The sequence below is a fragment of the Gloeophyllum trabeum genome, assembly GCF_000344685.1.
Source record: "Gloeophyllum trabeum ATCC 11539 unplaced genomic scaffold GLOTRscaffold_00017, whole genome shotgun sequence".
In the NCBI taxonomy this organism is placed as follows: domain Eukaryota; kingdom Fungi; phylum Basidiomycota; class Agaricomycetes; order Gloeophyllales; family Gloeophyllaceae; genus Gloeophyllum; species Gloeophyllum trabeum.
Genome location: NW_006920426.1, coordinates 616,681 through 636,996, shown reverse-complemented (window position 1 = coordinate 636,996; position 20,316 = coordinate 616,681). Strand labels below are relative to the sequence as shown.

General features: G+C 53.5%; 8 protein-coding genes across 8 annotated transcripts; 5 read left to right on the top strand and 3 right to left on the bottom strand.

Moving 5' to 3' along the window:
- Window positions 1-229: 229 nt before the first annotated feature.
- Window positions 230-1,415, top strand: GLOTRDRAFT_81784 (mannose-P-dolichol utilization defect 1 protein). The gene is made up of 3 exons (XM_007872374.1): window positions 230-301; window positions 355-487; window positions 535-1,415. The coding sequence occupies exons 1-3, from the start codon at window positions 236-238 to the stop codon at window positions 1,236-1,238; spliced, it is 903 nt and encodes a 300-aa protein (XP_007870565.1). The 5' UTR covers window positions 230-235; the 3' UTR covers window positions 1,239-1,415.
- A 25-nt stretch (window positions 1,416-1,440) lies between these two features.
- Window positions 1,441-2,947, bottom strand: GLOTRDRAFT_141248 (ATP ADP antiporter; the record flags this gene model as incomplete). Its single annotated transcript, XM_007872373.1, has 9 exons — window positions 2,804-2,947; window positions 2,550-2,732; window positions 2,293-2,485; window positions 2,069-2,230; window positions 1,915-2,011; window positions 1,793-1,861; window positions 1,660-1,729; window positions 1,545-1,608; window positions 1,441-1,489 (listed from the first exon to the last, which is right to left on the bottom strand). The coding sequence occupies exons 1-9, from the start codon at window positions 2,859-2,861 to the stop codon at window positions 1,441-1,443; spliced, it is 945 nt and encodes a 314-aa protein (XP_007870564.1). The 5' UTR covers window positions 2,862-2,947.
- Window positions 2,948-4,124: 1,177 nt separating this feature from the next.
- On the top strand, window positions 4,125-4,649 carry GLOTRDRAFT_5864 (uncharacterized protein; the record flags this gene model as incomplete). The annotated part of the gene is made up of 1 exon (XM_007872179.1): window positions 4,125-4,649. A coding segment is annotated over one exon (525 nt), but the record flags the coding sequence as incomplete, so codon positions are not given.
- Window positions 4,650-6,795: 2,146 nt separating this feature from the next.
- Window positions 6,796-8,456, bottom strand: GLOTRDRAFT_81780 (PLP-dependent transferase; the record flags this gene model as incomplete). Its single annotated transcript, XM_007872372.1, has 5 exons — window positions 6,796-6,872; window positions 6,931-7,715; window positions 7,777-7,918; window positions 7,974-7,988; window positions 8,041-8,456. The coding sequence occupies 4 exons, from the start codon at window positions 8,454-8,456 to the stop codon at window positions 6,969-6,971; spliced, it is 1,320 nt and encodes a 439-aa protein (XP_007870563.1). The 3' UTR covers window positions 6,796-6,872; window positions 6,931-6,968.
- Window positions 8,457-9,969: 1,513 nt separating this feature from the next.
- On the top strand, window positions 9,970-10,729 carry GLOTRDRAFT_123360 (uncharacterized protein). Its single transcript, XM_007872371.1, has 3 exons — window positions 9,970-10,126; window positions 10,189-10,434; window positions 10,494-10,729. Exons 1-3 carry the CDS (start codon window positions 9,998-10,000, stop codon window positions 10,548-10,550), a joined length of 432 nt encoding a protein of 143 aa, XP_007870562.1. The 5' UTR covers window positions 9,970-9,997; the 3' UTR covers window positions 10,551-10,729.
- A 1,421-nt stretch (window positions 10,730-12,150) lies between these two features.
- On the top strand, window positions 12,151-14,386 carry GLOTRDRAFT_96668 (uncharacterized protein; the record flags this gene model as incomplete). Its single annotated transcript, XM_007872370.1, has 9 exons — window positions 12,151-12,515; window positions 12,562-12,903; window positions 12,957-13,265; window positions 13,328-13,366; window positions 13,400-13,648; window positions 13,704-13,776; window positions 13,843-14,013; window positions 14,059-14,333; window positions 14,359-14,386. The coding sequence occupies 9 exons, from the start codon at window positions 12,151-12,153 to the stop codon at window positions 14,384-14,386; spliced, it is 1,851 nt and encodes a 616-aa protein (XP_007870561.1).
- Window positions 14,387-14,809: 423 nt separating this feature from the next.
- GLOTRDRAFT_96667 (uncharacterized protein) lies at window positions 14,810-17,022 on the bottom strand (the record flags this gene model as incomplete). The annotated part of the gene is made up of 4 exons (XM_007872369.1): window positions 14,810-14,850; window positions 14,927-16,290; window positions 16,468-16,654; window positions 16,794-17,022. 4 exons carry the CDS (start codon window positions 17,020-17,022, stop codon window positions 14,810-14,812), a joined length of 1,821 nt encoding a protein of 606 aa, XP_007870560.1.
- Window positions 17,023-17,868: 846 nt separating this feature from the next.
- GLOTRDRAFT_96666 (uncharacterized protein) lies at window positions 17,869-19,060 on the top strand (the record flags this gene model as incomplete). The annotated part of the gene is made up of 4 exons (XM_007872368.1): window positions 17,869-18,536; window positions 18,608-18,681; window positions 18,734-18,819; window positions 18,890-19,060. 4 exons carry the CDS (start codon window positions 17,869-17,871, stop codon window positions 19,058-19,060), a joined length of 999 nt encoding a protein of 332 aa, XP_007870559.1.
- Window positions 19,061-20,316: the final 1,256 nt, after the last annotated feature.

Sequence of the window (20,316 nt, the reverse complement as noted above, 5' to 3'; positions counted from 1 at the left end):
GACGTCCTTGTATTCTATGTCTTTTATTACACATCACCATAATATAAGAATTTCGACGAGGGCAGCATGCCCAACGGTCCTCGTCCTGTCCGAGGAAGACGTCCGATTCCCACGCTGGAATCCGAGTGTCCTCCGCGCATGTTGCCCCGGCCACGTGCGCATGCCGCCCGTCAGCGTCCCCGCTGGCACGACCCTCGGCGTCGCTCGCAGCGCAGGCCCTTCCTTCCACGCCGCCATGACCTCCATCACCCGCAACCTGCCCTGGTTCGTTCGCGACCTCGGCGTCGCCATCGTCGGCAAGGTGAGTTTCAGGGCACTTTGCTTAGGCTAAGGGTTGCTGAGAAGCACCGGAAGAAATGCTACATTTCGCTGGTGGAGAACCTGAACGTGTCGGACGTGGAATGTATCAAGTATTCCGTGTCAAAGGGTCTGGGGATTGGCATAGTTGTCGGGGGATCCATCATGAAAGTCCCGCAGCTCTTACTTAGTGCGTCTTCTCTTTTGGAAAGCACTTGCGAGCACTGACCCGCGCAGTTCTCTCTGCCCGCTCCGCACGCGGACTCTCCCTGCCCGCGTACGTCCTTGAGACGCTCGCATACGCGATCACCCTTGCCTACTCCTTCCGCAACGCCTTCCCCTTCTCGACCTACGGCGAGAACCTCTTCCTCACCGCGCAAAACGTGCTCATCACCCTCCTCATCATCTACTATGCTCCCGCCCGCCCCAACCAATCCAAACCCCTCCAACTCACCGTCGCATCGCTCGCCTCCGCACTCACCGGCGTTGCGCTGTATACCCTCCCGACCGATATTCTAGCGCTCTTACAGCTTTCTACCCTCCCACTATCCCTCTTCTCGAAGCTGCCCCAGATAATGCAGAACTACCGCGCACAATCTACCGGCCAGCTCTCCGCCTTCGCCGTCCTCTCCCAAATCGTCGGCTGCCTCGCCCGGCTGTTTACCACCGCGACCGAAGTGGGGGACCCGCTCGTCATCGCCGGCTTCGCGCTCGCGCTCCTGCTAAACGGCGTGCTCGGCGCGCAACTGTGGATTTACTGGGACAAAGATATCCGCGAGAAGGAGAGCCTGGGCAAGATCGCGATGAGTGAGAAGGAGCGACCGCAGCGGCCCGCGCAGCGCGAGAGCAAGGTGGAGGTGGTCGTCCCCCCGCAGACGCCAACTGCGCGGTACTCGTCGCCGACGCCTTCCGGCAGGAAGTGGGCGAGGAAACTCGATTGAAGCTATGTGGGAGTGTGGGTCTTCGTATGGGTATCCTATAGTTCGCGTTGTAATTTATAGAACGAATCTATATTATTATTTGTGGCCCCTCAGGATAATCATAAATCTATAGACCAATACAATGTTCGTAAGCCATAGTACAGTTCCGAAATATTTGTATAGAAGTCCATTAGTATTATAGTGTGGTGTTTCTCAGGAACATCTAGCCCGACCCCGCCTTGTACACAGTGCCGTACATAATTAATTGGAACCTACGTGCATGCTGATCAGCCCCATGCATCCACATCCCGAAACGCAGATACTCACTGATCATACAGCGCGAGCACACCCGCTGACGCCACCCCACGCAGGATATTCGCGCCCGCCCCCGCTACATCGGCTTGTCAGTCGATGTCAGCATCAGCAAGTCAGGAACACTCACAGAATAGGGCCTTAGCGCCCTCTTTGGCTACGATCTGTCGGAAGGCGTCTACCGTCGACTTATAGTGCACCTAAAAGTATTTTCACCAATTAGTTTCCCGCAGATAAGAGTGGATGTGAAAAGGCAGACGTACCTTTGTCCCCGAAGTCATCATCATCCGCCTGCGGACGGTGTCAAGCGGGTACGAAGCGAGCGCCGCGCCCTGCATACTGTGAGTGGGACAGGCTGCGAGATAAAGCGGATGGAGGGACGTACGGTCGTACAGAGCCATCCCACCGCGAAGCTCGCGAGGAAGTTGCCCTGGAGTGGCCCAATGAGGACGACATCACGGATTGTGTCATAGCCACCGAAGCTGCCCATGCAGCCCTCAGCAAGTAGTGCAAGGGTTAGAGAAAGGGGGAAGACGCACTAGAACCCCCTGTACACGCAGATGCCCATAACACTCGGGATAAACCCGCGGTACAGGCCCACAATTCCGTCCGATTTGAGCGTCTTCTTGTACACATCGAGCAGACCGGAGAACTCCCGCTTCCCGCCCGACTTGGCGTCCGCTGCCAGGCGCGTCCTCGCACTTACCAAAATTTCCTATACTCAGTATAATCCGGACAAAACCGTATGCAGGATAGGACGCACTAGTCAAGTGAATAGACGAAAACCGATGATGCTGCGCCGGCCGCGGCGCCGCTGGCGACATTGCCCGCCACCCAGAGCGCGAATCCCTCCTGGCGTTTGAACCCGAACATCGCTTTGAACGTGTCCTTGAACGCAAAGTTGAGCGCCTGCGTCGGGAAGTAGCGGATGATGTTCGTGCTGTTGCCACGCCAGACTACATTACCGGTCCAAGTAGAGTGTGAGTGGCAGGGAGTGAGGCGGGTGAGGGGATTACGCACAGCTATAGAGACCCTCGTTGGTGTACGTCCGCTTGAAGCAGTCGAGGATGCCCGCGTAGGGCCGGTCGAGCCGCCCGTTCGCGAGCATCGCGCCCTGGTTCTGCATGAGCAGCTTGACGCGCTCAATGGGAGCTGCGGCTGTCTTGGAGATGGCTGCGGCGGTGCCACCCATCAGGAAGTCCACTGCATTTCAGCCATTTGAATCAGATGAGATGTGACGAGGATATGGAGGCAGGAAGGGGGGCAAACCGTACCCATGAAGTTGCTTTGTTTATTTTCTGCATGGCTCTTGTTACTACCTGACTCCGCCATGGCTGATTGGTGCCTCTAGGATGACAGAAGAAAATAAGGAGATAAACCGAGTGGGGATTTAGATCGAAGCTTGAATCAAGTCAAACACATGAACGATTGCATAAGAGCTAGAAGGCGGCGTGCTCATATATGTAGATTACGCCTGCCTAGGGAAACGAGCCAGCGGCGCCCTTGTTCTCGCGAATTCCTCCGTATGTGCGAATGTATCGGAGGTTTGGGCGACCAATGCGGGGTGGAGATCATTCCAGGAAACACGTCCAATTACCAGTGCTAGCCAGTGAGAGACGAATAGACCGAGAATTACCGAGACATCAGTGTATAGGGAGCCGTATCCGCCGTGAGCGAATGTTTGGTCATCGATCCCATCCACTAACAACCAGCGGAGTCGCAGCCTGAGATACGATGAGTCGGATCTCGAGCACACACGGGTCGGCGCACAGCAAAGTGGCGAACTATCTTAGAATGGCTTTCATTGCACCAATCGAATGCTACAAGGACGTTATCGGATCTGGATTGCGCATGCCTGCCCGTGCGCAGTGGATGAGGAGGACGTACAAGATGGAGTCATGGGGCGTTCCGTATTCTCCCGATGGCGCGCGGGGCATCTTGGAGGCTGGGAAATGCAAGTTACAACTCTTGCCGAAGGCTTGGGGGAGCATCGGGACAGGACAGGATTGCTGGCCTATCTACTGACTATTGAGGAGACGTCGTTTACAAGTCTAGGACGAGGTGCCATTCAGGCCAAACCTCAGCACCATCTCATCAGCGATACTGTACCCGCCTATAATTGCATCGGGTCGGAGCGGCTCGCAGCACATGATCCAGTTAGAGAAGACAATCAAAGAAAACCTTTTCGCCAATTGCTGAGGCTAACGTTACAGCGACGACAAACACTACTGGCTCCTCCACCACCTCTCAAGATAGTGACTCAGTATCATATCCGGAGTGACGGCGGAGTCCGCATCGTAGGTCCACATATTTCGTATAAGTACCAGGGTGGACACGCGTTTAACCCCTGTTGTGGAGAAGCGCCAAACCTCTATACAGGGGTCGTGAGCTCCTACTAGACCACTACGACCGTAAGAGAACCGATGGACACGATTGAGGCGAGAGAATCCGGAGCAGGCGCGCAGAAAGCCTGGCAGCCAACTGGTAAGCATAACTCCGTTCAGCAATGGCCCCACAATGAGCCGCTGACTATGTTCAGAACCACTCTTCCAAGACGATGAGACCGCCGATGTGATCTTGCGCTCAAAGGATGGGATCAACTTCCGTGTTCACAGACTGATACTCTCCCTCGCATCGCCGCTCTTCCGTGACATGTTCGCCATCGGTGCAGCGTCGCGCCAAGAAAACAGCCTCGCCACTGAGGAAAAGGATGCAGCCTCTGGCCTTCCCATTGTACCAATAATGGAGGAGACCGGAGAGACTGTGGAAAAGCTCCTACAGCTGTGCTACCCAGGACCCTTAGAAGCGCCGATCTGGAAGAGTGCGTCTCAACTGCAGCCCGTGCTAGCAGCAGCCATGAAGTATCAATTTGAGGGCGCGGCAAATGTGCTGAGAAAGGAGCTAGTTTCTCTGAAATTGCTGAAGAGAGAGCCCTTGCAGGTCTTCGCAGCTGCCTCCTCGTTGCGATTGCAGGAGGAAGCGCGCATAGCGGCGAGGCGTCTTCTATCTGTGGAGATCGAAATTATACCCGAATTCGACGAATTGCGATTCGTCTCAGGGCTCGTCATGTTCCGTTGGATGGCCTACCGGAAGCGTTGTAGAGCAGCAGCTCAGTCCCTGACTCTCAGTCCAGGCTTAGAATGGGACACGAAACGCGATTGGATTTGGGTCACTTGCTCCAATTCACAGTGCCACAGATATCACGACGACCACTACCAAGGACTCGCTGCTTCTTGGTGGGGTGGCTATATGTTGAACATCCGCGGACTTCTAGGTGGCTACCCATCCGGTGAAATCGTGACCAGGGAATCATCCAGGAAACCTTCCAGTCTGTCTTTGTCTGGGTGCACAACCTGCTCACTCCAGGCATCCTGGGACATCACATGGTTTAGTGACTTGCTTGGGAAGGAGGTCGATAAGACGACGAAAGAGGTGCGTCGACGCCTCTACCTCGCCTTCGAGCCAGCTTTGATTCCTTCACTGGCCAGATCGCGGAAACGTACGACTTCTGCGGCTAAAGTGGGAAAGGAAAACGGGGTGGTTGCAGACCTACACTGGACGCTCAAACTCCGATATCGGTGAGACGGCATTATCTTGGAACGACCTGGACCCGCTCTTGTCGTGAAGGCTTGTGCCTCGACAGAGCCGGGTATGGATGTAACTATCATGTTCGTGCCACAGGAGGCACGTCTAACTGAGCGCATCTGTTGGTAGACAGATTATCACGTCGCTATATGCCGTCCCCCGCAGGTGGTTACTCAGTACGGAGAAGGGACACTAATACGCCATTGGTAAATGACGTACGGAAAACCCATAGTATATCGCTTGAATCAGGCTACACACCGACGCGTACCAGTAGCCCAAAGGATTGTTTCAAAAGGGTGATAAATTGGCTGATCGCGTGTTAAACGGATGGGGTAAGGGAGCGTCTTGGAACCATGCTTATCCGGTTTTGTGGAAGTCCAAATTCAATCTGGGACATCTGGTAGACGGCCCGTAGACCCCTTGTACTATCCAAACTGGATGCTGAATAACAACAATTCATAGACAACTTATGTGTCGGCTAGTGTGACTGCATTGTACTTCGAACAGCCGGTGACCGTTGAATATACGTGAACGTCCCTAGATCGAAATTTATCTGTCTGCGGTACAGATTTCTGGTGTCTACTTGTAACTTAGTCAGCAGGGTCAGTGCCAGCGGTCACTTAGAAGAGGCACCCTGACGGTGATTGGCTGTATATGCACTGGAATAGTCCTTTGAGGAGCGGGCAGAGTACCATACAGCGTACGCACCACCAGAAAACACGGCAACGTCGCCTTAGGGTTGCCTGATATAATCCGTCATCCGTTCTGTTGCTCCGTCGAAGTACAGAAAGGCATATGGGCACGAAGAATAACGGATCCGGAAGCAACAGGTGGCAATCGTACCCGCTACCCTACATCATCTCCACGCCAGATTTTCTCGTCGGGAAGGACCGCCCGTCTCCTCGGACGCATATAAGAGGATACGGAAGACCTCTGTCCATACCATTGTCCACACCTTGAAGCGGTTCCTCATTAATCTCACCTGCCACCAAATCCCCATCACCTCTTAGGAAATATGAAGGTCGTTCCGCCCTTGCTTCCTTTGCTGCCCCGGCCTCCGCGCAGAACGTCAACAGCTCTTCGGACACAAACGGGTCCACGACCACTAACCACCGGAGTGTGCAATATCACCGTCAATATCGACCGGCCCGTACGCACCATCATCACCTTGTCCCGTCTCAAATTACTAACGCCCCCCTCGCGCAGAGCACCTTTACGAGCGTCTCCGAAGTCGGCCTCCTCATGGCCTGCAGGGATGCGCGAGCAACGACGGGTGCCTCGACCCGCATCATAGCGTGGGCTACGTCCTCTACAACGGCGCCTACAAGCCCGCATACGCATACAGCAACGACACCTCCAAGCCGCCGAGCCAGAACTTCACGGTGACGGTGCCCCAGAATATCGCCAAGAGCGAATGACTCCTTACCGTAGCGCATTCCTACTTGAACGGGGTGAGTTATTCGGTAAAGATGGGGTGACTCTATGGCTGACCTGACTTCCGACACTTTCGAGGCTAGTGCGTCACCGGTGCTTGATATCACAAGCAATAATGTAACGATCGTCTGAGTATCTCACCTGTGATGTGCGGACTTGGATCAGTAACTCTCGTAGACTCTTAAGTATCAGTAATTTACAGTAATAACATGATTCTCCAATCATATAGAACACCTGAATTCTTCACGGCTCGTGTTGGAGGTCGCGATATATTCCCCTGAGCGTAATGCCAGCATGATAATCTACGAACACTGTCTGTAGTACCTGGAGACGACAACGAGGTCAGTACTGCCCCACGAAATATGTAACCAGCACTACTCACTGCAACGCCTGTAGCCCTCACGTACACATCCCTCCCACTCAGTCCAGCTCCCACCCAAACACCTCCTCCGCCTCCTTCAACCGCTCACACACCGTCCTAATCCGCTCATCATCCACATTCGCCACCGAAAACCTCACATACCTATCCTCCTCCCTCACCTCCGTCTCCCCTTCCCCTCCCTGCTCAGCCACAAAGAACGCGACGGGCAAACACACCACGCCCCGCTCCCTCGCCAGGCGCTCGCACACCTCCCTCGCCCCCCTTCCCTTCCACGGGTGTCGCACGAACGCATAATACGCTCCGCTACTCGCGATTTTCCACCTCCTCGGCAGTAGCTCCCGGAAAAGCTTGTGCCGCGCGGCCAGCGCGTCCCTATTATCCTTGATAAAATGCCTGAGGGACGGGAGGAGCGATTTCGCGGACGGAGAGGGCTTGGTGAGGAACGCCCGCTGCGCGCCGCGCGGGGCGCAGATCTGGAGGCAATCAAACACGCGCACGAGCGCGGGGAGGAGCGCGGGCGAGGCGGTGATCGCGCCGAGGCGGTGCCCGGGGATGCAGTACGACTTGGAGAAGGAGTAGAGGGAGATGACGGTGGGGCGCCAGGACCAGTCCGTTGGCTGGTGCTCGGGTGCGATTTGTCGCGAGGAGGGGGAGTGGAAGAGGTAGTGCGGGGGCGAGGAGGCGATGAAGTCGCGGTAAGTCTCGTCGATGATGAGCGCAATCTTGTGGGTCCGCGCGAGGGACGCGAAGGAGGCGATGAGGGACGGCGGGTAGGTCGCGCCGGTCTAACCGAGATGAGCATTGTTGTAGTCAGTGCACATTAGGAAGACGGGGAGGGGAACATACCGGGTTGTTGGGCGTGACGAGGACGATGGCGCGTGTCCGAGGGGTTATGAGCGCCGCACACCGCTCGGGGTCAGGGAGGAAGTGGTCGTGTGCGTATGTCTGTAGCTCGACGGTCTTGATGCCGAGGAGGCTCAGCGTCATCCTAGAGGCAGAGTATCAGCCCCCGCGCCACTCCACTGTCAATCTAGATTACGCGCTGGTTATTAAAGTACCTGTAGAAAGGTCAGAAAAGCTGCCCATGTCAAGCATTCCCCTCAGACTCACCAGGGAACAGGCAATATAAACTCATCCCCCTGCTGCGCCAACGACATCGCAACGGCCACAAACGCAAGGTTGCACCCTGACGTGATGGAAATGTCTTCCGCATTCACATCAACCTCACCACTTCCCTTGTCTTGACCTCCGTACGTCCACCTCATCTCCTCTGCCACCGCCTTGCGCAACTCGTACTCCCCCTCGTCTGGCCCGTACCCGAAGACGCCTGGGGCAGAAGCCGCTGCTGCCAGGGCATCGCGCAGGACCGGTGGCGGAGGGGTGCCAGGTACGCCTTGCGAGATGTCGAGGAGGGGACGGTCAGGGGCTGGGACGTACTGCTTCGCCCAGCTGAGGGCTTGCCCGATAGGAGGCGTTCGGGTGGAGAGGTTGTTCGGGGCGAGGTGGAAAGCCAGTTCACTCGCCATAGCGGGGTTCTATCTTTGGGCTTTGGCGGGATGAAAGGATCGTCGGCGAGGAGAGAGCAAGGGACCAGAATAAGGCTCAGTCGCCCAAGCCCGTGCTCCTTATCTTATCGCATCTTTCAGACCCCGACCGGCAAAAGGATCATCAATTGACAGTGTGGCGATTGGACGTGGATTGCTGAAGAATCAAGATACATAGGAGGCCGAGGTTGATCGCTGGGCAGGTCAGTAGCCGATGCTACGTAGTATTTGTGCAGAAGCTGCAGCTACATATTCCATAATCTGCAATCGAGCAGAATCCAGAGGATGCATAGCCGGATGGTGGTACAAAGTCTGAAGGTTAGAGTGCACCGTGGTATGAGAGCATAAGCCCAATGAAAACAGAGCATTGAACATGCAAGTGTGAACGAAGCGATGTCTTACTATAAGAGGAAATATCTTTCCTAATCAGGTTTTGTGTCGTGAGGAAAGGAGGGCTTTCGCAAAGATGTCTGCTCCTTTCACGGCACCGTGGTCAGATAACATAGTACCTGCATATTGGGGTAACCACTATGGAAGTCACCAGAGTCAACTACAGCGTGAAGGTCTCCATCTGTAATCGACTACTCAGCCGTGTTTCTTCACTCTAAAGGCTCGCTCTAGAATGTTCGATTATCGACAATAACGTCCAACACGGGAATGAAGTGCAGTCACAGTACTTACATGACTCTGACCCTGTGCTAGGAAAACGTTTGGGGCAATGTCACCCGGTCATATTCTCCGTTCCATGAAGGTAATAATATTAATGATGGATTTGCCTGCGATCCGGAGCAACCAGTTCCGAGTCAGTGGTGTACCTCTCAATCCCGCTGCAACTTTTGACCGGGGTTCTATTAAAATGCCTTCTGAGCGACGCAAACTAACGTTACAGTCCACCACGACTGCGATGCATTCTCTGTACTTAGTGCCTGGCTAGTGTTGTACCTGACCGTCGGCGAACAATCTGGCCACCGGAGAAATGGCGGGAATGGTGGCTGTACGGAGCTAAATAAGCGGCACGTCGGAAGTGAATGAGCCTCGTGCGAAACGGGGGGAGCCCTCACCGTGTCGTGCCGTCCATACCGCGGCCAAAATACAACACCTATGTGGAGCTCAACTCCCGCATCTCGTACCTTCTCGAGCCCGAACGGCTCGACCGACTGAACTGCAGCCTGGTCTCAGCGGTCAGGACCGTCGGAAGATGCTGGAAAACCTAGGCGGGTTACAAGTGTGAGAACGCCGTTCATTACATACAACAGACACACTGGGGCGAGTGCTGTCCGGACGGGACAGGGATCGGCATGACTGAAATGACGAAAACGAGCTGCGCCGACGGTCCTCGTTTCACGGACATCAGACCTAGGGCTATGTATCTGCGCTGACGCAGTGTTCCTCTCGCGCTAGAGTTCATCTGGCCACTCGCCCACGCCATCCCGCCCCAGTATAAATGCTCCTCCGCCACGTCCAGCAGCCCCCCAAACAAAAACACTCACCTCACGAACGACCCCCCTGCGCACTCCCACGAGATGAAGTTCCTCTTCGTTGTAGCCTCCCTCGTTGCCAGTGCACTTGCGCAGACGATTGACATTGGTGCACCAGCAAGCGGTACCACCGTCTCCCCGGGTAGCAGCCTCACCGTCGAGGTCGACAGACCGGTACGTCACGTCGTCTCTCGCCGCCCGGACTATGTATCAACAAACTCACAAATATAATGCAGAACTCCCTCACCGGGTCCGAAGAAATCGCCATCGTCATCGGGCTCCGCCCGTGCTACAACAACTATTGCGTCGACCCCGCCGAAGCGATGGGCACTATCTTATACAATGGCGACTTCAATCCCCAGTACAGCACTGAGCCCGGCACGGGGTCCAAGCCCCCACACCAGAACTTCACTGTCACTGTCCCGTCCAACATTCAAAGCGGACCTGCCATTCTCAGTGTAGCGCACCTCTCGCTTGTCGGGGTGAGTATCTCATGACTTGTCCTTTCCGAGGTAGCTTGCTGATGTGCCTGTGAATGTAGGCTGGCCCATGGCCGATGTTCGAAGTCAAGAACACGTCTGTCACGATCAGCAATTGAGCATGTTCAAGGATGTATGGACCTCAGAGCCGAAAGGACCCTGGGTTCCGTGGACTAACACGACTCCCATTTCATGGACTAAGGAGATAGGGACTCTCACCGGACTTGTAGCATAGCTTCTGATAACTTTGTACCATAATCATCGCCACAGTAATAAACTGGTAGCCCATGTTCGTTCCGATTCTCGTGTGAGACCCAAATGCCATGCAAACAGAAGATCAAACGGAGACATGGATGCGCAGGGTGACCCGTGAAGGTCAAACGCTCAAGTGCCAGTGGCGCAATCTCGTTTGGCATTGTTTGGCGACACCATATAGCCGCACTTGGCCACATTTTGCCAGTGACATTTCGATCTGTGCCGCCGCGCCTATCTTGCTTACCTGGTTCAGCAGGCATCTTGAATGTTGCGAAAAATATATACATGCTGATACCTGCGGTCAGAAACAAGGGATTCAAGGTAAGAGGTGATTCATCGGTACCACTGAACGGCTGTGCTAAATAGCGTGTTGTAGTGTACTGAGGGAAATGAAAAGGCGTTAGCTGTCGCTTTGGATATCTCAGGGGGATATAAGTATAATGTCCCTTGCGACAGAAATGCCGTAGAGAGCAGTATCAGAGCATGGAAGGGAGTCCCCGGCGCACTCCGCCCTCGAATTGTAGCACGGCAGGTGAAGACTCGCGGAGCCTGAGCGCCCGGTCATTTCCGAGCTTTCTACCATTTTTTGTGCTTATTTAGCCGTCTGTTCACCAATATGAAAGCCTGGGCATCCGTGAAGCTACTCAGCTAGCTCTTGAAGTCGTCGCACACAGTGCGGGTCGTCTGTCGGCGATCAAGTAAGGTGCGACTGCCATCGCCACATGACATTCATAGACTAATGCTGTTCTCGAATAGTTCATCAATCGTTTTCTGATGCTAAGTACAGGGACATGTGCTTGAGGGCCTAACCTTCCAAGGCGTTTGAGATGGTGCCTAACTGTCTTATCAGGTCGTTCGTAGTTGCACAGTGCTGCCTCACTTGAAAAGATATCCATCTTCGAAAATACCTTATGAATAAAGTCATGGGGCCGCCCGCCAGTGGCGACTTCCGAAGACCCAAACCTTCTCCGAGGAAGATATTGTAAGTTCCCTCTTCCATTCCAAAATGTCAGCAGAGGCGCTTGTAGACTCGAGACGTTGAATTTATTCTTAGACCATCGCATAGCGTTCTATTTGGACTCGGGGTTAGCTTCTGGATTTGAACACAGATCATCTTCTCGAGTATATCCCTGGACCCAATGTGACTACAAATGTATGAATCCCCGGGTAACAACCGCCCTCAATCCCGTTCGAGAAGATCGATACGCGGATATCTCGACCAAACTCTCTTAGAAGCTAGCCAGTTCTATCTGCAATGCTCTCCTAACGTCGCGTTTCTCCTACAAATACCGCCTACGGACGACTGCTGTTTACCTTGGGCATAATATGAGCTCACGGCCACGGCACCTTACAGTTCAACTTCCGAGCAAGCTCACGCGCTTTTATTCCGTTGAAACCAACGATGGCCTATCTCCACTTGCCTTGTCTATCGCAGAGACAGTTTCTTCCTCATCGACGATAACCATGGAGTTTGGGCCGGGACGTACCATGGACAGGTTTCTTAGTTTTATGGGGGCCCGTTTAACGTCCCTCATAAGCCGGGTCTCCGAGCGTCAGTTCAAGAAAGGACCTAACGCTCTTGTGGGCATGATGATAAACAGAATAGAGTGGAAGAACCATCAGTGTGCTATCGTAGATTGCACTGGTCATCCGAGGTGCAAGAGGCTTGGGGAAAATGCTGGTTTACGCAAGTTTCCTCCGTCATTCGAGGATGTAGTGGAGCTTTTATTTGCCCCTTACTGTCGCATCTGCCGCGACTCCTTTGCAGTATCTCTTTCTCAGAATGCGGTCTTCTCTCGCGGATGCGGAAAGTTGGTGGCACAGCTTCGGTAAGATAGGATGCTGATCTGCGACGTGGAACTGATCAAATTCCAGGAATGCGAGCCCTTCAGCTCGACTCCTCGCCGCATACTACGTCTGCGCCCTAGCGTCGTTTCACCCTTCTATCCGCCAGATTTTTGTCAATCTCCGCGCTCCGGAAGTGCTCCGTAATCTGGTCAATGAATCTGAGATTTTATCGAGTGCGCTACCAGCGGAATCCTCACGCCGCGCTCTGGCTAGCGTCTCTGAAAGTGCACTTCTTCCGGCTATCAAAGACTTCGATGCACTTGAGCACAAACTGAGTGAATACTATCGCCAGAAGTTGACTGATAAAGAAATGATTGTCCTACTGCCGTACACGGTTACCTCATTGTCGCGTCTTACTCGAGGGCTCATGTACGTGCCACAATTGTTTGCTGCTTGTGGTGAATTGACTTGAATACCTCTAGGGAACCGCAGCTGCAAGTACTCGCTGCTTCTAGACTTTCGTCTTCTATAGTCTGGCAGGAATTAGCTTTCACTTCTATTATTCCGGGCTTGAGGGCCGCAGTCAACAGCGGCATCGTACAGTATCTTTGGCACCTGATTGCATCGACCTCTGACCCAATCGTCTTTGGAGTTGTTGGATGCATGATACAAAGTCTCTATGAATTCGCGTCCCTATCTTGCGCGAACCAATGGAACATCCTGGAGCAACGTTATGTTCCCTCCTTCTCGTGGGCTTGGCACACACTTTGGATCCCTCTCTTTCGTTTGAGGTACTAGTGAATGCCGAAACATACCCTTATGCGTGTATAGGAAAACTCATGATTCTTTCTAGATTATATTACCCGCTCCTACTACGCAGGATTGCCGTTAGGTATCTGAGGGACATATGCAACACCTTCTCCAGATGGCCTCTTGTCGCCCTAATTATAAGTGTCCAGGCTCGTTCCAGTATCAGGGCCCTCAGACAATTGGTGACACAGGCTCTCGCAATGGCCCCTCGTAATGCTCGATACACGACGGAGGATCCCGTGCTGCATCTGATGCTCACCGTGACGGATCCACTATACGAAATAGCAGGACTCCTTCAAGAGGAACGTTTAGTAGCCATGGAATATGATGGCTACGACATTCCGCGCCACATCCCTTATCAACGGTTAAAGGGGTTATGCAGTCAGGCTGTGTCTGCCATGATGAGGTGCGGTCTATAGTTTATGCTTCGGATGCCCTCGGTCGTCGTGTCCTAAAGCTAACCTCTGCGCCAGTAACCAGACTATGGACGAGGTCTGCACGTCACCCTCCTTCCTCCAACTGATAGCTCCGTCATTCGATACCTTATGCCGGGCGCAGCTGCGAGCACTACTGGAGCCATACAAAGCGTCGGTACAGCCGTTCCAGAGAAGACGAGCAGACATTCTCATCGAGGCCTTGGATGTAGTGGAGAAAGCATCGGAGAGCAATTTGCATTGCACTGGAATCACTGCATGCCTGGTGCATTCCGAGGACTCTGACGCATTCAGTGTATGTCGCTGATCAAAGCCTTTGCCTATGCTAAAAATTAGACAGGTGTTCTCAGATCACTACAAAGGTCCTTGGCCCCCTGAACGAAGTCATGACCCTGATCGTCCATTTGCAACGCTAATTGTGGAGGAGACGTATCGCGACCTCCGATGGATATCAATTCCTGACCTACGATTAGACGGCATTATGTATCGACCCATTCCTGCCCCAATGGGCGAGGGAAATCAATATATCGCACGCACACGCAATATGCCCTTGGATGAAGGGAAGTACATCCTCGTTGATGCGCACACCGTACAGTCCAGTGGAGCGCCAGAGTTGTGCGTGTTGTGTGGGTACATACAGGGCAACACCAACGGGATATTTTGGATGACACGGTACGTGCTCGAAGGTCGTACCATATATTCATCATCCTCATGTAAAACTCCTAGTACAAAGCTGATCCATGCTTTCACTGGAGACGAGCGACCAAATAATCTCCTGTTGTCGGACGCAGTCCATACGCACGCTGGACTCACATGTTGTTGCGCATGGACCTGGCGAAGGCTCTACAGTGGAGACGTCATCAGACGTTCAAATACGATATAGGTGATCTCCATCGACACCGTTTCGACGACCAGGGCAGATGCACCTACCCTCGGTCGCCTACCTTTCACCTGCAGGGTTGTTGGCGCCTCAGTCTAGCCTTCATCATGAATTTCCGGGACTGCAGGTTTCCCTGGATCTTCCAGTGTTATGGTCTTTATCGATAAGTATCTGTACGTTTGGACACCATACTGTATATATTGCCCCATCATCATGTCTGGGCAGCACTAGATGTCGCCTCCGAGCAACAAACTGAGTCGCTGATACGCAAGCGTGCTTGCGCCCTATCATGATCAAGGCGTCTTGCCACCCACGAGCTGGTACATACCTTCCGCTAAACTCCTCGGATTCACTGCCCACACAGCCGCATCCATATTATCCTGGCCGTACAATTGTAAACTTGCCCAGTACCTGGCCCGAACCTCCGACATGAGCACCTTGGCGCTCGCTCGATTTGCAGTAAGTGTCGTCCACCCTCGCTCGGCGCCAAAGAGCAGGCTGCGCAGAGTGTGCGCAGAGATCTTGGATTTTGGTTTCGCGCCCGGTTCCAATTGGAGCAATTGGCGACAGGTCTTGGCTATCGCCATGAACAGTGCACCATGGCCGCTCCGGGTATAGCTGGAATCCGGTTCAGGCAAAACCGGACCACTATTCATGACGCTGATGGGAACAAGGGGAAGATAGCCCCTCGGATATCTAGAATCCTGCCAGTACATTTGCTCACTCTCCTCTACCGTGAGAGATGTTTCTGGAGACGATCTGCCCACGCCACTTCCAGGGTCACTACGAACATCGCGGAAAAGCGCACTGGCCCGCCGTTTCTCTTTCTCGCCGCCTATGGTCCACACTATATCGAAGAAGCGATCTCTAGCTTCCGCGGTTGTCAAGAATTCGACGTCACTGGAAGAGAGATCCCCAGCAACTTCCGCTTCGACTAGAGACGGCTCGGCCCTCACTGCAGCGGTGGAGGTCTCTCCTGAACGTCTAGATACTCTGTTCACGTGGCAGGAGAGCCGACGACGCAAGATATCCAGCAGTCCCTCTTGCATCTCCTGCTGGAGCTGTTGCATCAAGGCGCGTGACTGCGGAGGGTGTCCCTGTTGTTTAGAGCCTGCTTCAATGACGTGTGATTCCAATCCTCTTTCTGAGGGGTCTTCAAAGCGAGAAGCGGCCTCCGCAGTGGTCCTCGGGAGATCAGCGTGAGTGATATCAGAGACGAGTGCGATGAGCAGCGACAAGTCCAGGTTGACAGACGCTGTCGGTCGGAACTGAGGAGTGCTAGATTGCAATGAACGAGGAATTTGAGGAATAGCGGCGAAGCTGTATTGACGTTCTCCAAATTGAACTTCTATACCCAATCGCTTCACTTCTTCTAGAGCTTCGCATATTTTCGTCCTAAGAGCTTCATCGCAGTGGGTAGTAGAAGACGATGCCCAAGAGGATAGAGCACTATAGTCTTCGAGTCTCGTGAAGCGTATCGTCACTTTGGGATACTGAAGAGATTCGCCTTTGAGTATGGGCAGAGGATTTGCATGGGCGGCAGCGACGAGCGACTTAGCCATGCGTATCAAGGAAACTTCGTTATTTGACTGTTGTTGGTACTCGCCAGAGGGCTCTGTCATGTCAGAGGAAGAGTCACTCAGATAGGAATCAAGCTCCTGGAACTCGTATCCTAGGCGTGTCGCCGTGATGCTAGTGTTTCGAAAGAAAACAAGGTGTTAAGGACTGATTATCTTACACAACGAATGAATAGAGGATGTTTCAGGTGAATGAGAGGTAGCCCGTATCCGTCCGGCGCGCCGTTGCAGAGATTTGACAAGACTGCTTGAAGGGGAGCGAAGTGTGACATCAAAAAGTCGAGACACTCACGTATTCACTCTAATCCACTGCCTTCCCCCGTCCGCTATCACGTCGACCTTCACACCTGTCTCGGTGCCGGTGAGTTGACGCTTGGAATGGCCTTTTGATGGTTTATCGGTAGATATGGCACGAGGATCACATAGATGTTGGGTAACTGCAACAACAGGGGCTGGAGCACTCAGAACTTCTCGCCAGACTGCGAGCAGATATGGAGCGTTCATAGATACTTTGCCCGCGTCGAAGTCGGGTTGGTTACGACCATATCGAAGAACCTACTGTTCGATATATATGAATCACGCGATTGCCGCACAAGAGGACTAAACTCCATACTTTACCAACAGATTCCACATCTCGCTTCACAGATTCCTTGAACTTCGCTAACCCAGGTAGAGTCGTTTGATTGCCGTCCAGGCTTGATGAAGCGGAAGGTTTTGAGATGAGGGGCTCGCCCGAGTTGTCAAGGATGGCTAAGGTGTGAATATAAGGCCTGAAGGTGCAGATGGATGCGTAGGCAGACTGGAGGTCTTCCAAGACCGCGTCCAAGGATTGACTACGGTGATTCATCTCAATCCTTTCGGTCCTCAATTGCAAGATTGGGGGTCAAAAACCAATCAAAGCCGGGCCGGACCGGACCTCAGTGACCTCACAACATCCCGTGGGAGATGCGCCATTTATGATTTACAAAAATGTTGAACTAACCAATCAGAAAACCGAATAATGGCTATTTTAGGTAAGTGATATATGTATAGGCAAAAATACTCCCGCTGTGGCGCTGAGTGCGTACGACGGGTCATCGAGGGAATTTATATCATAGCCGCACAGGTAGACTACTAGGAGTGATGTAGTTCACGCGTTTGCCTAATTCTCCGTGTATCCTGCACTAGGAGAATCAAGATTATGACCGTACGAACCTCTTGCGTTCGACAGCTATTCACCAGGCGTGCAGTGCTAGTACGGGATAAGGGTTTGAGAGCGAGGAGCACTTTCTATTAGGAGTGCAGAGCTGCAGACATGGGAGCTCGAGCAAGATGGATTCATATCTCCCAAAAATCCAAATAAACACCATGGCTGCTGTCTGTGGATCCCAGTAGGTCGAGGGTAACCCGGCGAGACAGCTCTTCATTAGTGGCACCGCAGCTGAGGCACGGTGGTGGCTGGGCAATCAGTCATGACTCATGGCTCGCGCACACCACTGTGTAATGTCTGAGAGGGAATGATAGATATGCAGACAGCATCACTGGATCAGTAGTTGCAACACTCTCCGGGAAACATAGGTTTCAGGAACTAATAAGAGGCTGGCTCGGCACTTCACCGCAGTACTCTACTTAGCGCTCGAACGGCCGTCATTTGGAGAACAGATGCCGGACCATATAAGAGAGCCCGAGATATTGTGGGTCAAAGTCAACCGTCATGCTAAAGAGGATCGAATCGCCACTAGGACACTTGCGCAGTCCCGCATCTCCATGGAAGGCACAGGTTGCCAGCTCCCCAGGGGACGGTCCCGAGTTTCCAACCGAACAGAGTCAGACTCTCCATGTGGAATCTTCGTCCCTTACCAGACAGGCCTCTCTGTACGATCCCTCGCCGCCATACGAAGCGTTACAGCAGCAGTCAATCGCAGACGCAGGTTATAATCCACCCTCGGCACCGCAGCGTGTCTATCATAATGACCATGGACAACTGGATCAGCTATTGCAAGGAGAGGGCCCCCTTACATTCCCCCGCCCGATCTCAACCCAACCCAAAGAATACGCAGCATCCTCAACATACGACACGGGGTCCAGCAGCGGTAACCGGTCGTACAGGGATCCAAGTACTCCAAGCGTGGTAAAAGAGCGCGGCTTCCAACTCTGCTCCATCCTGAAATTCCTAGGAGATTCTGCAAACGTCCTGGACCCGCCACCGCCCTGTTTCGATAGGCCGGTACCGCCCAGTATCCCTGACCAAGATTTCCCGAATATGACCGTCCAAAGCGCAAGTTACGATGTCGAAGATGGCTTTCCTCGCCTACTTCCCGCATGCGTTTTGCAACCGCATCCGTTCTTCACGCATGACATCCCCGAGGAAGCCTGGTTCAGGTGAGTAGTCTACCCGTTCACTCTGAGCATAGAGGATAGGTTGCTTAGGTTGGACTTACATATAACAACAGATTCCTCGCCGATCTTAAGTCAGCCGGACGGCTCACTGTCAAAGATACTTTGAGTCTTGGCTTGCCCCTGCTAGGTGCGTCCCGGGTCCCTGGTAAATCGACCTCGAAAATTCAAACCACGCACAGCGCATCCCAAGATGAAGGCAGTGCCAGCGAAGCAGCTAGACGCAAAACATCAAGCAATCGGACATTATGTCGAGTCATGGAACACCGTGCGTCCCTCTTCGAAGTGTCAGCGCGTATGACCTACGGCTCACAGTGACATCTGTTCTCCTCGTCCAGTACTTCTTCCGTCCACGCAAGATGGAAGTCGCACTCTTGCAAGGGGACCAAATTATCAACGGCACCAAAGGAGATAGTTCGAGTATACACACCGAAGCGCGGGATCTGAAGAGCGCTCAGATCCCCCACTGGGCGGTGAAGAAAAAATGGACCAAGACATGCCTCGCCTGATTCAGGAGACCCGGGAGGACCCTCTGAATCGCCGAGCCGAGAGAAGAGCATGCAATGCGGAACGGAGGCAAAAGCGATGCCATAAAGCCCATAGGCGGATGCCATACACGTTGGTCATTTCCCCTGAGAAGTCGACCTGGCGATGGACTATCGATTGATCGTTCTGGAGCATTCGTTGAGCGACATGTTGTGGGGGAAAGAGCCGGTGGATACAGCGCAGTGTGGACGGCTTTGCACTTTGTCAGCGTGTGATAGCCTTGATGACATGTGTAAGACGTAGTTGTGGGCGGACGGTCGCCGCTGGACTTAGTGTGAGCGCAGCTTAGGGACTCGCAGGCACTGCTTGCTTTGAGTCAACAAGAAACTCACCTGCGACATCCACACCTACCTGGAAAAAGTACTCCGGCACTGACATAGCTGATTAAATATGGAGAATGAAGTGCTGGACAGATATACAGACGGGAATGCCGTAAATGGAACAACCTTGGCTACTACGCCAACATGGACTGTCGTATACGACAATGACAATTCATGCTGAGGCCCGAGGGTCGTGGCGTTCAACTTCAATCAGGACCCGAAACGGCGACATCTCGGCTGCCGGAGCTACGCCGGCCGTGTCTGTCCGTCAAGCCAGTGCATCCGCCAATGCCGGTTCGAGATATAGTGGCAGTGCCAGACGAGCTCTAGCGAAGCCGAGAGAGGCCGGCAGTAGCGTCCAGCCGAGCGGCAGTGCTCGAGCAGTTTTCTCGTCGTTCGACTTCCTGACCTCGACGACGACGTTCACCGACGACGAAGCGTTCCTACAGTAGACGCAGGCATATTACCTCGATTTAATCTCTACGCTATTCTACAGCCTTATTCTACACTAAAACCCCTTCTATTCCACATCACCAACTTATCCATTCATTTCCCCGTTCATCATGCATTCTCACCTCGGCCTCACTTTCGGCAACCGCAACACGCCTGTCCCCTACCCGCCGGTCCAAACACAGCAAACCGGACCTAACTTTGTAAACCCAAGTAGCTCAGTGCCGTTGGATCAAACGCTTGCCCAACTTCAAGCCAAGATCCGGGCGTTGGAAGCTCAAGTGGGTGCACAGTCCACTGCCCCGCCGGCCCCGCCGCCCGAAAACACCATCAACCCGATGATTGCCAACCCGGCATCCATCCAGCAGGCGCGCATGCTCGCCCTGTCTGCTCGGGACGATGGCAAGAAGCCGGTGGTGCTGCCACCCATCACCCCGGGCCACAAGAGG

What these genes read in the sequence shown, in the direction of transcription:
- GLOTRDRAFT_81784 (XM_007872374.1), top strand. Translation starts at nt 236, where the DNA reads ATGACCTCCATCACCCGCAACCTGCCCTGGTTCGTTCGCGACCTCGGC. An exon ending in GCGTCGCCATCGTCGGCAAG is followed by an intron (nt 302 to 354) that starts GTGAGTTTCAGG and finishes AAGCACCGGAAG; the next exon opens with AAATGCTACATTTCGCTGGT. An exon ending in AGTCCCGCAGCTCTTACTTA is followed by an intron (nt 488 to 534) that starts GTGCGTCTTCTC and finishes TGACCCGCGCAG; the next exon opens with TTCTCTCTGCCCGCTCCGCA.
- GLOTRDRAFT_123360 (XM_007872371.1), top strand. Translation starts at nt 9,998, where the DNA reads ATGAAGTTCCTCTTCGTTGTAGCCTCCCTCGTTGCCAGTGCACTTGCG. An exon ending in CCGTCGAGGTCGACAGACCG is followed by an intron (nt 10,127 to 10,188) that starts GTACGTCACGTC and finishes AATATAATGCAG; the next exon opens with AACTCCCTCACCGGGTCCGA. An exon ending in CGCACCTCTCGCTTGTCGGG is followed by an intron (nt 10,435 to 10,493) that starts GTGAGTATCTCA and finishes CTGTGAATGTAG; the next exon opens with GCTGGCCCATGGCCGATGTT.